Genomic DNA, 19,014 nt, shown 5'->3' with positions numbered 1-19,014 from the left:
AAAGTCCCAAAAGATGAAAAATCCCTTCAAAAACAACAGTGAAAGCAAAAGGGAACATGTTTTTTAGTTGTTTGCTCTGCCAGAGATGAAAGTGCAGCCAACTAGAGACTGCACACAGCAAACTGAGAAAGGGAGTAGCAAAAGAAAGTGCATCAGGAAGATCCCTGACAATTACTGCTGTAGAAACACTGCTTTCACAGTGTGCTCTGTTTTTCATGGACAGAAAAAACCCATAACTAAAGGAGTGAAATACCACTCAGTTTTAGGGTGTTAATAACACCCTTCGAGGTCAACTAGAAGGTCCACTAGTGACAGTAAAAGGCTGCCTGCTGCCTAGAGCAGCCTTTGGCTCATTTCCACAAAGCTCTTATTCAGGTGAAAATTGAAGCCAAGTCAACAGCAAGCCAAGGAAATAACTTGTTATCACACATCACACAATTGCTTGATGACCTATATTCAGTGAGTTAGTTTAGTCCCTGTCCAACACACCTGCAAAACTCTAACACAACTCTCGGAGTAATCAGGGTAGCTATGGGATGAAAAAGGAATGTAATTTTGAAGGTCAAGTCATACTATTAAGAAAGTATGAAGTCTGCACACAAAGACCTAGCTTAACAGAAGATTTCAATTCCCATACCAAGCACTCAGCTACTTCTCACAAAACCCCCAGAAATTATCATGTTCAGCAGAAAGTAATGAAAGCACTGCATAATTATGTATTATTCAAATAGTCTCTGAAAGTGAAAGGTTTCTCAGGAACAGATATTTCTTTAAAATATCAGCATAGATTAAAAGAAATAATTCTACTTCATCCCAATTTATGCTGAAAAGGCATTGAAAAAGAAAAGTTATTTCATGTTTTCTCCTCTTTTTTGTTTTATCATTTACCATTTTCCCTTCCTTCTTCTACCCTGTGATTTACATCCTACTTCTGCACAGCTCCTAAACTTACATGAATTTTACAGAGTGCACCTTAAAATTAGGGACATTCCTAAAAGCTTTCCCAAATTGGAAGGGATTAAAAAACATGGGAAATTAACTATTTATACAATCACTTTGCTGAATTACAATGACTTTAAAGCTAAAAGCTTCTTCTGCCTGGCACTTCTGGTCTGACATCCTCCATGGGTGAACAGTGACATGCAGGGCTTTTCATTTTTCATAAATCTATATTTTTTTTGCAAATCTTGTATCTACAGAGAAGAGGAGCAAATACACTCATTGTGTTGCACTGTGCTTCACATATACTATGGAACTCTGGGAAACATGCTTCTAAAAACTGAAAAAGAATAAACTCTGTGCCTGAAAGTGTGTCCATGCATGCAACACGGCTGGATGGAGTTTGTAGTGGTAAATAACATTCATGTTCACCTTGCAGAGGCTGCAATAACTGATCTCACAGAAGGAGTTTTGGCTCAGGAAAGGATGTGGTAAAGTCTTCTGGATGATGAAAGGAATTGCTAGATCCCTTGAGCAAAAGCCAGCTAGATTATGAAAATCCCTGCAGAAAATGAGATTGCTTTCTCCTTTGGACACTAATGGAAAGACAGAGAAGAAGCAATCCCAGGCTTCCCTTGAGACAAAGTCAGGCAGGCTGCTATGGGGAGCTGCAGTAAGCTTGCTTTTTTCTGCTGGTCTATTCATCACTGATGTCAAGAGCATGACATTCTTAACAAGGATCAAACAGTTTTCTCTAAAATCTGTTTCTCAGATAAGGTCTCTGGGAAAAAAGGGGGTAGAGGAGGACAAGGAAGGAGAAGAAATTAATGAGGGAAATGAAGAAGGAGTCTTTTGTCACTGATCATGGATACTAGAAGAGATAAGAGATCCTTTTTATATTTTTTCCCCATTTTAAAGCTACAGCCTTAGGCAAGTTATACTAAAATTGGGTTATTTTTGGTCCAGTGAACTATGATTCACTTTATAGCTAAGGATTTTGAAAAAGACAGAAACAATTGTTGATTTTAAATCCATACTATTTTATTTTATGGATATAATTTATTTTCTTGCTTTAAGGGACCTTTCAATTTTTGAATAAAAATAAAATGTTAATACAAAATTGTCCATTTGTGCAATTTTCCTGACAATTTGGGTGGATTTTTAAAAGGTCCAAATAAAGGCAAAACAAATAGTGACATTTAAAAAGCCACAAACTCATTATTCCTTTTGGCTAAAGCTTTCATAAACTATTTTTAAAAAAACAGTTTTTGGTTCTCTACAAAATACAGTGCAATTCTGAGTGGAAAACATGGGTTTATCTACTTTCAGATAGTCTTTGTTCTTTTTAATTAAATGTCAGATTCTCTTTGGAGTTGCAAAGACTATCTTAGGTCTAATTTCAAATATGGAGCATATATAAATACACAGTTACACAAAGCTTTCGCATGCCAAAACTGTATTTTAGCAAAGCATTCAAAGAGCACACCTACTGTGCACATCTGGATGCTCACTTAACACTAACAGGTTAAAATACTTTGCAAATTCATAGTGCAGGTTCCTTTCCAGAATAACATTGAAATACAGTCCCAGATTTACTCTTGTTCTGAAAAAAACCCATGCAAAAATAAACATGACTGAACACACTTCTTCAAACATGTCCCTGAACTGGTAGCTAGAAGTAAAGAGAAGAAACAAACAGAGACAACATAGAAAATGTAAAGAGAAGAAACGAACATAGAAAATACATGTCTTAATGGAGAGCTGTGTGTGACACAGCAGAACTCACTTGAGGGTGGTGAGCTCGGTCAGGGATGGCTGGGTGGCCTTGAGATAACTCTCTCTCCGTGCAGCAATCTTTGGAGATGGCTTCGGACTCGTGTCTGAGTCTCCGCTGTCATCGTCCCCCATGGCTTTGATGTAGCTGCCACTGCGCATCCGGCGGCAGGGAATCTCGTCATCCTTTCCTCGGGGAGTGTAGCCACTCCACTCATCCTGAGGAACCTGAAGTGATAAACACAATTCTCTTGTTAGTACACTCCTCCCTGGTGTTACTGGTAAGCCACAACAGAGCCATTACAAAAACTCTGATGGCCAAAGGCCCTTTCTTCATCTCATCTGACCATGGATTGCTGTTGCAATGGAGGCACACACTTCTCACCCTGCATAGTCTCAAGCACCTCTGGAGTTCTTTGCTTTTTTCCATTACTTATCAGGGAAGTTTCCAGCAAACATGCTGACATAGAAGGCTTGGTTAGGTTTAATACTGGGCTGGAAAAATCTTGGGTTTTTTGAGATATTTTTATTCAAAGCCTTTATAAAACAGATCAGAGTATTTTTGGTTCAGCTCAACATATTGAACATCTTTGTGGAGGCACAAAACCTGAAATATGAATCCCTATATGACAATCTTTACTGACAGTGTACACAGGAACATTCACCAGGATGTTTTTGACTCAAGGTACATTTTAAATTAGTGGAATTATGCACTAATCATCACAAAAGCAGGTTGGCAAGTGTGAAAATTTACTGCTATTGCTTCTATAGCTTAATTGGCGCAACTGAACACCTGCAGCTTGCAGTGAGCCTCCCTTTGAATTGTTAGTCTGAGTGTCTAAGTCCTACAGCCCTTTATTCCCTCAGTGAGCCTCCCTTTGAATTGTTAGTCTGAGTGTCTAAGTCCTACAGCCCTTTATTCCCTCTTTTACTTCTTCTTCTTAATGATGTGCATTATTTCTCTTCATCTGAAGTCAGTGCTGTCCCTTCTTTGTATTGGTAATCTGGAACTGTGGGAATCTGCACATTCATGAGATTTTGAGACATAACAAAGGACAGTCCAAGAGCAGAGTGCTCTAGCCCACCCACTGTCTCCCTTCCTTTCTGCTCCTGGGGCATCTGACCATGTAAAACAGCATCCTTCTTTTTCCTGTAACTGCAGAAACAACATGCAGTGGAGCAGGGTATTTGAAGCTATTCTGCAGAAACACCATTTTTATCTAAAGGTGAACCTGCAAAAGGGTATTTTAGTTAAACAAATGTTGTGTTAGACTTAAATACAAGTAGCTGTGAATCTTTAGTTTGCTGCTTCTCTGATTCTTCTCTGTGACTTAACTCTATAAACCAGCCATAGCTATAGGCTCAGAAAACCTTACAAGCCACATTAAATAAGGAGGCATGAATCTGAGTTACTAAATTTGTCTTGTAACTTACAAATACTCTCACCTACCAGAATAATATTTTCTATGAGAAGTTTGTTCTTCATCAACATTTGCCTTCAGCTGAGGATCCTGTGAATCCCATTGCAGAGTTCAGCTAGAATATACACGTGCCAGCTTGTTTAGATAACAAAAACAAAAAGATTGGAATGCTTGCTAATGCTATTGATTCCCACTGCAAACATAAGTTTAAGGATGTAAGGCCTTTCAAATGTTACTGTTAATACAAATAAATTTTTATGGCCTTTTTATGGCCTTTTATCAATCTATACTGCTATAAACTGCAACCATAAATCCATTGTGTTATAAAAAGGAACACAGATATTTAATGGTCCTAAGCCCATATAAGCTTATTAGTAGTTATAATTAATTATATATATATATATCTATAGTTTTAATTAATTACACTATTCACAGCCTATGTCTTTTCTCTGTTTCCTGATGATTTCAAAACTGAAGACCTTGCCAACCTCCTTCCTTCATTGATTTTATTTTTCTTGCTTCTGACATAATGGTTTAGGGCCTTCCTTAAGCTGCCAAGCTAACAGTCCTTCTTTCCTCTTGTGTTCTGTTCTCCCCATTCTCTCTTGCTCAAGTCCAGCCTTGAAACCCACTTGGACCTTCAGTATTTTCCTCAAAGGACTGAAGATTCAATCCTGGAGATCTACTCTAGATTGCACCTTTATCAATATTCTTTCTTAACACAGAGTCTTCCTTCTCAGAACTTAGTTGTTCTCAATTGCTCCATGTTTTATTTAACTAATTCTTTCCTTGTGCCTTTTAAAAGTAAATTTCAATGTTTTCTTTAAATATCCTTAAGTTAATGGCTCTATAATTCTTATCCTCCATCAGCATGCAAAGTTTGTTGTTGTGGGTTTGGGGGTTTTTGTGTGTTTGTGTGTTTTTGTTTGTTTGTTCTGTTTATTTTAAAATTTATTTTCCTGGGCTCCAAGAATCTGAGTTCCTTAAGGCAGTTCTACGTGCAGTTTTCTTACTGAATGATGACATGCAGAATTGTGCATCTATAGGATATTATTGAATAAATATTCATAAAAACACTTGAAATATTCTTCTAGGAAAGGGTAAAGCTTTAACTAAGACTAAGTTTACCAAGTACTAACAGAATCTACTGGAAGAACAGGATTGAAAGAACAGGTCTAATATCTTTCCATATCTAAAAGAAAAAAAAAGGAAGAAGAAGAAGAAAGAAGAAAAAGAAGAAGAAAGAAGAAGACGAAGAAGAAGAAGAAGAAGAAGAAGAAGAAGAAGAAAAAGAAGAAGAAGAAAAAGAAAAAGAAACAGTATTTCCATTCTGTGGCTTATAAGTTTATGCCTAGATACCAGATCTGGAAAGATGATGCTTTCAAAATGAATGCAACACTCAGTAGTGGTTTAGATTTTTGATATAGAAGACTACAGAGCATTTACATTCCTCCCCTAGCCACTTAGGACAAAAAGTATAGCATTTTTTTTCAGGGGTTACTCTTGCATTAGTTCTAGGCCTAGAACATCATCAAATAGTGAGTATACAATCTATGTTCATACCACCTCTCACATGCCTTTTGGAACCTACAGCTTCTGCTTGCCAGTGTAAAACCTTGACTTTTCAAATCACTCATACAAAAAAGAATTTAAGACAGGTTTATTAATATCAAGCTCTGCTGACATTTTGATGCCATACTCAGACTTCAGTCAGCAGTTTAAAACTTGTAATGGTATATGTCCAATCAGTTTTTAGGCAGCTGCTAGATATCAAAGTCAGAGTATGTAGAGAATCTGTGAATTCTGAGAGGATGTACACTTTGACCTGTTTATATTTTATTCATTATGTTTTAATTGAAGATTTTGTTTTTTCTGATTAATTAGTCAATTAATCTTTAATGCACTAAATAAACTATGCTAGTGTATTGTTAAGGTTGGTGTCTTTAATGGTGAAAAAGTCAGGGGAGATAAAGTTACAATGTTCATACAGCACTCATAATTCAGGCCAGCTGAACACTTGTAGTTTTATTATGTAATAGATACACTGTTAAATTTAATGCCATAGTTTATAGGTGCAATACAAGTGAGGAGATGTAGATACTGTGGAAACCCTTACTTTGGAATTATTGAGTTCTGTTATTGATAATCCCAAGTATAAGTACAAGACCTTTTATCCCAGAGCTTCTCAAAATTATTTAGATACAATAGGCCAGGTTTGGAATGCTGGTTGCGCTGGATTTACCCCAAAACTTTCTGTTTACACATGCAAACACTGTGTACCATGATGCGGTTTGAATGCATTGCTCTAGTCCCTCAATTTGTATGATGTGATTGGAAGTTTCCAGTTTGAGCTCTGCTCCTATCAGTGAAGGGAGCAATCACTGAAAAACAGCCACTATGTTTTTAGTAGCTTTTCCACTTTTAAAAAGAACACTACTTGCAGAGAAAGAGAGCTGAGCTCTTCACACAGAGACCAGGACAAAGCAGCCTCAGTGAGTGGTTTGGGCATTGGAAGTCACCTGCATGTGCAAAACCAAAGAAAATAACATAAAAATGACCCAACTTCCATTTTCATATTATGAGTTTAAGGGTAAACTCTGCATGTGCCAAAGAGAAAAGGATGGTTGTGCTTAAAGAGACATCCAGATTTAGAGAACAGACTAAAATACCAACCCAGATATGCTTCTAATTTCACTGAGGAGCCCAGAGTGTTTGTACAAACTACCTTACCTGCCTAGCAAAAATGCAATACAAGAATGCTATTTGATTAAAAAGCTATTTTAGTTAACGTTTGACCATGGGGACTTTTTTGCTGGGTTTGTTTTGGTCTGTTGTCTTTTTTTTTTCTTTCTTTTTCCCTAAATATTGTTTTCACTCTTTTTTATTGTTTGTTGGTTTACAGTAAAATTTCAGTATATAATTCATTTTGTAGATGACAAATGGGGTCCAGCTCCCCTTTATCTTGTTTTTTCTTATTTCTTCTATCACATTCACAAGGGCAAGAAACCCTGATTACAGAATTTGGGGTAGGAGGAAACTGTAAGGCATCATATAACTGATAAAGTACATTTGCAAGGTAAAGAAACACTTTAGAAGTTCTGCCTCGGCTATTAACAGTTCTAATACTTTTTATGAAAGGGTTTCTGTCTGTGTCTTACTTGAGTAGGACAAACAACCCTTAAAGCTCAGCAGTTTCTTTCATTTCAGGCAGACAAAATAATGTCAACATTTTAATATTGCTGCGCCTATAGTCAAATACCTCAAGCAATACCTACTGAAAGAAGTGACCTGATTTTCAGAGTGCTTTTTTGGTGCCTAAAAAGTATTGGCTGTAACAGCTCATGCAGACAAGTGCAGTTCACTGTCGCAACAAAGTGTTTTATATGATGAGAAAAAAATCAGACACAAAGCCCTCTCCAAAATGCAAACTGCAAAAATAAAATCTATCAGATTATTTCATACATTCTGTTTCTACACATATGGTACTACACATCCTGTAGTGTGATTTCTTCTGTTGATCTGGAAAAAATGCTGGGAGAAATGTCTATGTGCATTTCCAGCTCTCTTATTTTTTTTCAGTCAGGGGGTCTGCACAAATGTTCCCACAGGCTCTTACTTTGTTTGAATGGCCAATATGATGCCTTACAAGGTCACATACTACACTGCACACAAGTGCAAATGCACAGTATCTTCTGCCTTAGAGGATTAATGGGATTAAGATTGACATACTTGAGATAAAGCTGTTTCATGCTTTTAAGAAAATCATATTATCCAATTACCTTGGCAGTACCATTTTTCCAGTATCAGAATATCAAGAGGGAACATCATTTGCATGATTAACTCTCATGAAAAAGGGGGAAGAGTTAAACTCAGATTTAACAATGAACATTGTTTTTATTAAAATAGAACAATTATTATTCACACTATCAAAGTAATAATGATCCTGGAAACATTTCATTTTCTAAATATCTTTAAGCTCGTGTACAAATCTGTACAAGCCTAGAAATCAAGAGTGTACTTCACTTATACAAAAAGCATAGTGAAACAGAGCACCATATTACTTGAATAGAGATAGAAAACATTCAGCAAAGGCCTTTAAGCCACCCAGTTTACTGAAACTTAAAACTTCAGCAAACGCCTGGCAATAAATTGCTACATATATGAACAGTAAGCCTGACAACAGTTTCTTTCTTTTGATTAAATGGCTGATATGGCATTATTTTGTAAACAGAGCAGACTATAAAGATGAAATACTGCTACTATCCAACATTTTACCTGGATTTAGCATCATTTAGTGTATAGATTACCTGTCCCAATCTTTAACTAAATTTATGTTGCTCTGCAAGTGTTCACACTTTGTCATTAGCCAGGTTCTACTGACTTGTCACTTCCTTTAATGCATTTTGTGATATAAAGGAACTGGATTTTTTAATAGATAGTCTATGACCCCTTATAAAGCAACAAAACAAATCAGTATACTGTTATACAGTATACAGTTTTTAAGCATTCACTTCATAAGCTCATATGTAGTAGTATGTGAAATAAACCCAGATTGTAATGACAAAGGTAAAGAAAACATGTTTTTAATTCAATTTCTAAGCAATTAAATTAGAATATCTAATTTCCTTTTTTTTTTAAATTTTTATTTTTCCCCCCAAATAGTTATTAACTTACCTTGCTGGCCGAGATAGCAAACAGACTGTCTCTATAGCAAATTAAGTTCATTATTGATCTCTAGTTTGCTTTGGTTTATTGCAGCTGAAATCATTAAAGCTTCTGCCTGTGCTTTGCCAAAGCAATGTGGATGACTATGGAAGTAAATAAAAGGACTGGAAGGAGTGGCTAGCCATCACACACAGCAGTAGACTTGTAACTTTAGCTTTCTATTAGTATGCAAATACTTAATGAAATGAAATCACACAACTGAAGAACAATGCCTAATGACTGCTCAGTGCAGATTTTTCAAAGCCATGCAATTTGGTCTTAGCCATTATTATGCCTCTTCTGTGTGCTGTAAAGGAAGTTTCAATTGCCATCTTCCACTTACTGAGCCTATTCCTAGCACCCATGAATATTGAATTAATCAGACCAATAAGGATGAGTAGCATTTCTTTCTATCAATGTGTGTATGTTAAGAATCATTGAAGTATGCAAATAAAAGGAAGCCTTAGAAAGCAGAAAGAAAAATATATGTTTAATAAGCCTCAAGTGTTTTCAAAAAGGCAGTTAGGAGGTTTGCCTTTATTTAGGATAAATTTAATATGCTCAGTATCTGCAGCAATATTTGCTTTAGCTTGTACTATTTCTACTAATCATGTTCTACTATAAATTAATTTAATTTAGCTGACTTATCTCCATATTTTTTTTACAAGAGGGGAATTAACACCAGAACAATGACCTGTCCAAGACAGAGCACTACTTCCTCTATCGTGCGCCCACCCCTTGCACCAAACCTGAACAAACAGGGTGAAGAACTGAAATCTTCCTTCACATAACAGTAGTTTGGAAAGTCTTCTAAACCAGTATGAATCCTGAGACAAAAGACAAAATTCTTCAAGCACCGCTCCAGTTTACGATGTTCATTCACCAAGAGGTGTCTTGACTGCTGCCTCATCAATCTGTTTCACATTCCATTTTATGAGGCGGAAGGTGCATCTTCTAAATGAAATTACCATGTCTTGATTCCAGATAATTTTTTCTCCTTTGTGCATAAAAATCCAACCAAGCATGAAGAGGGCCACACTGACACAATGATTCCATCCACTGCCTTGCAAGTTTGCCTCCCATATACACCTTCTGCAGAAAGGAAGCCAAACAGCAACTACCACATCCATTAGCTGAGGTGAACATGACTGAAGGTCATAGAGCAGGGCTCTTGGCCAGGCCCTCAAGCTAGAACTGCTTCAGTGACACTCATGGATGATATTCTCCAGTGGTAGAGGGCAGACATTTGTTCTCATCTTTCTCAATACCCTTGAAGCATTCAATGGCATTGGTTATAATGACATATGGTTTCTTGCCCAATTAAGGATGACAGGATGACTGCTAACACAAATACAAATCCCTAAAAGGACAGTTTCAATGACTAGCCGTAGAGAAATGTTCTCTCATTTTTCCCTTATATCTTCTTTTGTGGTGAGTCACTTCAACACCTGCATACAGTGACTGCTTGGAATCCAAAGCAATATCGTTAGATGAGATGCCATTTTACCTTTCTTTCACTACACACAGGCACAAGCCTGCTATCAAGCAGACAGCAGGAAACTGGCTAGTGGGTGGAGAACATGTAGCTGAATCTGTATCCTTGGAAGAAAACAGATGTGGTGGGGAGAGCATTTTGAGAAGCAGCCCTTATGCTGTTTCTTTTGGCTGACTGTAACTCAGTAATCTCTGGTGCTTTGCTAATGTGCTTTCACAGGCAGCAGCTCTAAGTGATGCCCTTAAACTGCCATCTCCTGCTGGCTGTTGGCTTCTGCCACATCTTAGTGGCCAGTAGACTTTTACAATTATTTCTTTTAGATTACAGCAATGCTAGACACCTGTGAAACAACCTTTCATTTGGCTGTAAGGAAAAGTCCTTGTTTCAGAACACCACAGTCTTCTTAGCAACTCCAAATGCTCACTAAATGGTGACCTGTGTTCTACAGGAGTGTCCTATAGGATATGAAATCAAGGTCATAGTCTTGACTCTCATCTGCTGAAAACTGAATTGCTGCAAACCCCAAAATCTCAAAGATTTCCTAACAAACTGGTTAGCAGGCTGGGGTTATGTCAGCAAAGCAAAATTAGGCACAAACTTATTTGTATAAGACTCCTGAACACAATTCACAAGAGCCCTGGCCCTTCAAAACTGTCACGCTGCCTTATCCAACTGCTTGACACATTGTGTAGTGTTTGGTGAGAGAAACACATATCAGAAGCCCAAAGAAGACAGTCCATTGCACAGTTCCAGGGTAAGAGGATGAATGGACAAACAATATACAACAGATTGATCTTCCTATTGCTTAATTCACTAGTGACAGAACCCCACCTGTGCAAGAAGAACAGCACAAGAGCATCTGTAAAGCAGAAGCAAAACTGTGGCCAGATAACCCAGCTCAAACCACTCTTCTGGTAGTGTAGTATTTCCTCACTCATTTCAAGAATTCCATGCTTGAAACAAGAACAAAACCTCAACCCAATAACTGGATGAAGAGAAATACTCCTTATTACTGTGCACTGACTGAGGAGAATGTATCATTGCTCAGGGTTTTCTTCGCCACCTTCTTCATGTGTTTCCACAATAAAAGTTAGAGTTTCAAACCCAGAGGCAGATTGAAATGATCCTCTTTGCTTGACTTGAAGATTTTTGATTTTTTAGTTTCACTTTTTTTTTTCTTATAACAGTGAAATTTCTGAAAAGAACAAGATTGGAATACTCCAAATATTTAAGGCTAGAGAAAGGAATCAGATCCATGGCTGAAACAAACCTTATCCATGAAGGAACTGAAATAGATACCAAATGCCAGCTGTTAGGTGCAGCCATAATTTTAGTAAACATTTTTGACCTAACAGTACATGTAATGGAGTGTCACCCAAGTAGGTGACTAAATTCTATAAATAGTAAGCCAGCAACAGGTTCCAGCTGCCAGAATTGCATTCATTAATGGATGAACTATTAGAAAGCAGGGATGCTGACAGAATGAACTGACAGTAATTCAAATTCTTCTGGAAAAAATAAGGTCAGTGCCAGTATATTCAATACTTAGAAGCTACAGGATGGCAATAGAACTAAAGGACAGAAAACTATGGAACATTGGCAGATAAAATTGCAGCTGAAATTGCTGTTGAAGAGCTCTGTTTATACTTAGGAGGCCCCCATTACTCAAGACACCAAAGGTCAGCACAGCTCTCAATTAAGCAAATAAGAATGCACCAGTTGTTAAGGTGAAATGAGTGGCAAGATCATTATCACCGACACAGCTGACAATTTTGGGTGGGTTTTTTTTTTTGTTTTGTTTTTTTTTTTGTTTTTAGTTAAATTAAAGGGCTGCAAAGATGAGGAAGATGAGTAAATTGAATACTCTCCTACATACTTCTTTCAGTATAGCAATCACCTCTTGGGTAGGTTTGCAGGTAGGTTAAATAACCATGAGCCAGTTTAATGAAATTATCTGTTAGCAATATACATTTTGTAAATAAGCCTTTTTTGTCCCTAATCTATATTTTCCACAAATTCCCTAGCTATAGCCATTATTCATATTACCCACCTCACAATTTTAAAACTAAAATAAATTTGCTTTCTGAGAATATTCTTTTCAGTATTAATATGTTTAGATACTAGTTCATTTTGAAGTTCAAGCGCATTTAAGAATTGCCAAATGTTTTCATGAGAATTGAATTACCTGAAAGTTGACCTAGAATACAGTAAAACATTTGACACTTAATTTCACATTTGTCCAAATTGTTTCACTAACTTTACTAAGAATTATTTTTCATATGAGCTCATAAAAAAAATTTGAAACTTATACCTCATATACTTGTTGTTCTGACTGGAAAATTGAAAGAGAAATAATAAGTGCCTCATTAATTTTCAATTTATACTGGAATATGAGCTTAAAAAAGACAAGTCATCAGACACATAAAAATGTAAGAGCAACATTAATGGATGTTAATGCAACTTTCATATATATAAATAAGGATATCCTGGAAGATTAATTTGAATATGGTAGTTGCATCTGAAATGCAAAAACCATAAATGAGAAAAACACAAACTGAAAATGCAGAAGAACTCGCATAGGCAAACTTAGTCTAACAGATCCAACATAAATTACTGTGTCATAAGGATAAACACTTTTTAATGTAAAGTACACATTAACAAATCACATTACACTTACTGGTCCTCATTAGCACCCTGACCCTTAAGTCTATTTGGTCATCCATGGACATAGGCAACAAAAAGAGGCTGGCTGGGACTGGAATTCAGCTGTCTTTCCTAAGAAACGGTGCCTTGTCCTGAGACTGGAAGACAAGTCATTTGATAATGAGTTTCTTAGCACTACACATTGCACACCAGTGCACATTAGTCAAGCTTCACCCAGGAAACTGAGTGCAGTACCAACCAGAACCCTTTGTCAATGGAAAATTCTTATTACTCACAGAAACTCAATTTATATTTTTTAATAGTATTTCTCACAGTATCCCACCAAAGGACAAGCAAAATGAGTATGGAGCTTGAATGACCACTCTTGCCCCACCTTCTGCCCTTGTTTTCAGAAGTAAAATTTCCATCCTTAGCCTCAAGTATCTGACACAACTGATACAGGTTTCATCAGTTGCAATGAAAACTTATGACTGACCCACAAAAGAAAAGAAAATTAATTTGAAAAACATATTTCTTTGTATTTTTCTCAGTCTCTTAACAAATGGACCAAGTACAGCAAAGGACTGCTGTTTACATTTTGTCTTTGATTGTTTTGCTTAATTTCAATTTTTTTTCCCAGAGGAGAAGCTAGCAGAGAAGTAGAGGCTGTCCACTGCTTTAATATTTTTTTTCTTTCAAGGGTGGAAAACCATTTTGAAGTAACATTTTGATAAAACATGAACAATTTCTTCTCACCTTCCTCCACAGTAGTGCAACTGTAATGCTGGATCTCTGAAATAAAAATCAGCTCAAAAAAAGAACCTTATCTTTCTACTATCAAGCTGCTCACTCTTGAAAGGAGAAATAGAAGATAAAAATGCAATCCCATTCCCAAAATGCAGGTAAGAGGAAAAGATTTGCTGGAAAGCCTTTAGACTATTCTAGAAAAACATCTGTTTCTGAGGATGCACAGACCCAAGCCTCCCCTAGAACTTCAAGGATGGACACTGTGCCTCAGCTCCAGGGCTGGAAGTGGAGCCTGGTGGGGTAAAGAAAGACAGTGCAATGCAGGAGGACTCTGCAGTTGATTCAAATTCCAAGTTATGAGAAATAAGCCCATCTGTAATACAAACTACTGCCAACTCCTTCCACAGAACAGTTAAGTGGAAAATATCACAGCAAGTGAAATAATTGTTTGTTATTTCCATGCCTTTACACTGAGAATTCATGCAGATACTTTTGTGATAAAAGCCCTTACAAATAAATGTGAAGTTAATGTCACTTGTGATCTCTGATATACTCAGATCTAGGATAATTTTCTTTATCCTGATAGATCTGAGCACCCCGAGTTGAAAAAAAGTCACTCCTTCATTGAATTCAGATACTGTAACATGAAGAGATTTAATGAATAAGTAGCTGCTCTTGAAATGATCAGGGTTTATGTCCTGAGGGTTTATGTCCTGGACCATAGACAACAACTTAAATAATGAGTTGATAAAAGCATCTATTTAACATTTAGTGAGTTAAAGAAAGCAACAAAGAAGCATTGTAACAATGCAATTAATTTATCAGGGTTGTCCAGTGATGATGTGAATTTGCAACTTCCATTTCATTTTGTGCCTTTCTATTGTTCTAACACAGGACACCAGCGTTTTGGTACAATAATGAGAAGGGCACCTGGGAAATAACAGATACACAGAGTAACTCTACAACTCACTAACAGAGTAGAATTCTGCTGCTGTTAATATATATTTACATGGCAGGACAGACAAAAGCCCTCAGTTAGGTTCAGTGCCCTATTGTGCTGGGCATTGTAGAAACACAAAAAGGAACAAAGTCCAAGCCCCAAAGGGCTTGCAGTGTAAAAAGATAAGTGATACAGTGAAGAGAAAAGCAATGGGATGCATTCAAAATAGACTGACTTTTTAAATACCTATATGCATTTGTCATCCCTTCAAGCTGCCAAGAGAAAAGAATAATCCTGACCTGCTTCCTCAAATCTACTGTACTCTGTTTGAATATTACTTCCAATGTTAACTGATGCCTGGTTAAGATTCTTCTTTTAAAAGAAAAACAATTAGTTTCAAACCAATTATATTTCCTTTGATTTTACAGTGACATGCAATTAGAAAGAATGCAACAAAATTAAGTGAAAACTGAAATAGAACTAACAGTCAGAATAGGAAACACAGAGAGAATGTAGTTATTCTAACTGAGAATTTAGTTATTAATTCTTGCCCTTTACAATTGTTGGACATATTTTCATACAGACACAGATAATGTCCTCTAATTCCACTTGAGGAGTCTATTCCTGTCAGTTAAACATTATCTAAAGGTCCCTATGGAGGTGTTCGTTTAAGGCTGATGCTGGCACAGTTTTTCACTCTTTTCTAGCCATCTGGTCACATACTGAATTGTCAGCTATTTTATCTAAACCCAAGAGAAAGCTGAAGGAGTAAACAAAAATACCAACAAAAGAAATCTCAGGGTTCAAAGTAACCACAACAACCAAGCCTAAAGTTATGATTTCTTCTTACTCACAAAATTCACACAAAAGATACTTAATAAAAAACCCACAGTATCTCAAAAGGTTGCAACCTGAGGCTATTTTGAAACCCCTCTCCCTCCCCAGCCCATACGTAGAGCTGTAAACACACTGAGCATTTGTATTGCCCCTTCTTCCCCCACCCCACTCTCCTAAAGAATTGATAGAAAATATACATATCCATTCCTTTACATTTGAGACTTAGAATCCCAGAAGCTGGCATTCAAAATTATTTTGCATGACATTCCATAAAACCTTTTAAGATCAATTTTTAAATGCTGATGCCTCAGTCCTACGCTTTCTCTGCATACTGACTTAAACAACAGAATGTGGAAGCTGTCTCATTAAAGCACCCATATGAGACAACTTGCTATAGTTCTATACAAATAGAAAAGAGTCCCACTACATTAAAATGAAACCGAATCATCTTAGCAAACCTCTTTTTTCCTCATGGTCTTCTCTCTTCTCTGTGCAACGTTGTTCCATCTTACACACACACTTAGATGTGCCATAAGTGCTTCTGTTAAAGTGCATAAAAGCTATCCAAAGCTCTCCTAAGGATGAAACAGTTTTCATATTTTCTGATCCATGTTCCTGCCACAAACATTCACCGGCAGTATGATAGCTCCAAGAGGAGACATCTGATTCTTGACATTTAAAGATACAATACTGGTGAAAAATAGTGACGCTGTATTAACTGCAAACAGCTTGTGAGGGAGTAGGTGATGTACTCCTAAAATGTATAATCAGAACAAGCAATAATTTCACCCTTTTGATTTTTTATTTTTGACTCAGAGCCATAAAAAAGAGGAATAGCCTGATAAACAAATCTGGACACGTTACAATAACTGTTTTAAGAGAATTTATATTCTATGGCAAAAAGAAAAGTAGGTTGTTTTCCTGCTGGAGAAAGTATTAAGGTACCCCATAGTTTCTCAAAAGGGTCTTAAAAGCTTTCATAAAAAACAGGCACTAAATGAAAGCGAAATTGAAATTACAGAAATCAAAGAATTTGTATCCTGGTAACATTCAGTTAATTGACATTGAAATGCTAAATGAAAGCACTAAAACATCAAATTCCCCATACCCCTACTGTGACAGCCTTATAAATTCAAAAGGTACACAGAAAGGTCTTATTTTTCCTACATGAAAAAAAAAATCCTGTTCTAATATGAACTGTTACTTTGAAATACTGAATTCTGTACCAAAAAAAAAAAAAAAAAAAGAGTTGATTTATTTTTAATTTTAGCAGCAGCACCCCTAGTTTGGTGATCGGTGACCTCTGGGGAAAGTTGAGACATCAGAGCAAACCTCCATCCCCCACAAACACCTGAGACAAGGCAGAGCACAGTTAACAGCAACCAGTTCTCCACACTGTACCTGGAGGTACTGACATGACCGTTCCTGCTGACACGTCTCTGCCTTCACCACTGTCTGGTCCATGTTAACTGATGCTTTCTGGTAAACTTCACGGGCTCTGCTCACGGTTAATGTAGAGGACCAAGAGCTTTTCTTCATTAACTGGGAGTCCAAATTCACAGGCAGGTTTGCACAGGTAGAGCATTTGACATCATTATTGCTTCTGGAGGACTTCACAGTATGTTCACTAATAGTGTTATAGGCTTCCATAAAGTATTGGGAAGAAGAGCGGTCAGGGCATCTTCCCATGGTCATGACCCCACTGGGACCATGATAAATGCAAACATCATTGTCCAAGTTGTCATCTGAACTCCACCATCCTGATGCATTGGATCTGGGCTTACCTTCTGATCGCCTTTCCTTACTCTTGCTGCGCTTCCCATACCTCATCGTCTGTGACTCCTCTGGGCTTGCTTTCCCCCCATTGACGCTCCCCTTGGACGGTCCTTCCAGTGAATGGGACTTGGTGAAGAGCTTTTGGACAGAATGAACCAGGTGCCGGATCCTGCCCGGGCTGTCACTGCGGTGCTCCATGGCAGTTCGCTTGTACTGTAAAGTGTGGTAGCCATCCCGATTCAGGGGCAGCTGCCGCTCAAACTGGTCCAAAAGGTTGGCAGGAATGCGGTTGGTCTTGTTGGCAGTTCCATGGGGAACCAGAGCACACTCGTCCTTGAGTTCATGGTGGGAGCTGTAATGCCTCCGGGGAAACGTGCTGCTGGCAATCTGATCATTGTAGGGCACCATGCACTCGGCCTGGAAGGAGTTCCTTTGAGTGTAGTAAGGGTGGTCTGCGGGGTGGGGGTCCACCGGGTTTAACAAATATGGCTTCCTGTCCTGGTGGTGTGGCAGGCTGTCACACGCAGGGTCACAGGCAACCCCGTGATGGTGACTGCGGCTGCCAGATAATCCCTTCATCGCTGATGAGAAACGAGTCCCAAAGTCATCTAACACGTATGGCTGTGCGGCAGGCAGAGCTCAGAGAAAGGCCTAAAAGAAAGGAACACAACAGAAGAGGTAAGATATCCAAACTGAGAGAATAGACAGCATGTACACACTTAGTGTTCTTTGTTTCTTACTGTAAGAGTAATTGGAATAAACATTCTCAAACTCTTCTTATCCTTTAATCCTTCCCATGTCCAACATGGTGATAAGGATACCTAAGCAGCACACAAGAAAAATGATCTTGTCCATTAGCTGCAAACAGACACAAGAAAATTTTTCCAATATGAAAAGCAAGATAGGTATTGCCACCTCTACTCTAAAACCTCAGCCCGGAAAACATTTGTGGACAGGGACCTCCCAGGGTGCCTTAACTTCTCATCTGCATATTTTCAAGGCCAAATGGACAAATTAAGAAAGGTCTTTAATGGAGCACTTTCTGGACTTGTTTAGGCCGAACACAAAGCACAGTGCAATTGATGGGAAACTTTTCTCTAACTTCAAAGAATATTTTTACTCAATCTCTACATCATCTGCCTGGACTGTAAGCATCTCAAGACAACAGCAAAACATTATTTCCATAAGTTCTTTTCAAATTAAGAATAAAATAACAATAAGTTACACTAGCTGTCAAAATGAAGCCAAACCAACTATTTAAAAACATACGTATCCGTGTATTTACTCTTTGGTGGCTCCTACTCACTGAAAAACCTATCTTTTGCTAATGTGTGGCTTGATTTATTTCTCAATAATTTTTCACTATACTATGCAGTGTTCAAATATCCTTACATACTTCTACCATTAAAAGAATAGCCCAACCTTGCACACAATAATAGCAGTTAATAACAATAACACTTATTTCTTGATTGCAGTTATTTGTCCCTGAAGTGACTCACAATGCTGTAGAATATGGATTACAACAAGCTGAAAATGGAAATTTTCATCCCAAGTGATATAATAACCAGTCTGTTTGAGGCCAGATACCCTCATTTCAGTCCTAAACTCTAGGAAAAATCTGGATGCAACCTATGAGCTACTGACATGTAAATGATGAGGTTTCAGGTGTGGCAAAGCAGTCTCATGATGCCATCTGAGAAGCTGAAGGGCAGAGGACTCCTTAGAGGAGGCTTTCTTAT

At 37.5% G+C, this 19,014-nt stretch overlaps 1 protein-coding gene across 6 annotated transcripts in view; it reads right to left on the bottom strand.

The window, feature by feature from the left end:
* The window catches only part of DLGAP1 (DLG associated protein 1), a 405,081-nt gene that overhangs the window by 120,251 nt on the left and 265,816 nt on the right, over positions 1 to 19,014 (bottom strand). For all 6 annotated transcript variants that reach the window (XM_033057058.1, XM_033057071.1, XM_033057048.1 and 3 more), the window contains 2 exons: positions 16,901 to 17,926; positions 2,726 to 2,940 (listed from right to left, as the gene is read on the bottom strand). In XM_033057058.1, the coding sequence (XP_032912949.1) occupies positions 2,726 to 2,940; positions 16,901 to 17,854 (1,169 nt within the window). In that variant the 5' untranslated portion in view covers positions 17,855 to 17,926. The remainder of the gene's footprint in view (positions 1 to 2,725; positions 2,941 to 16,900; positions 17,927 to 19,014) is intronic.

This window comes from Catharus ustulatus, chromosome 1, assembly GCF_009819885.2.
Source record: "Catharus ustulatus isolate bCatUst1 chromosome 1, bCatUst1.pri.v2, whole genome shotgun sequence".
In the NCBI taxonomy this organism is placed as follows: Eukaryota; Metazoa; Chordata; class Aves; order Passeriformes; family Turdidae; genus Catharus; species Catharus ustulatus.
This window is presented reverse-complemented; position numbering and strand designations above follow the sequence as displayed.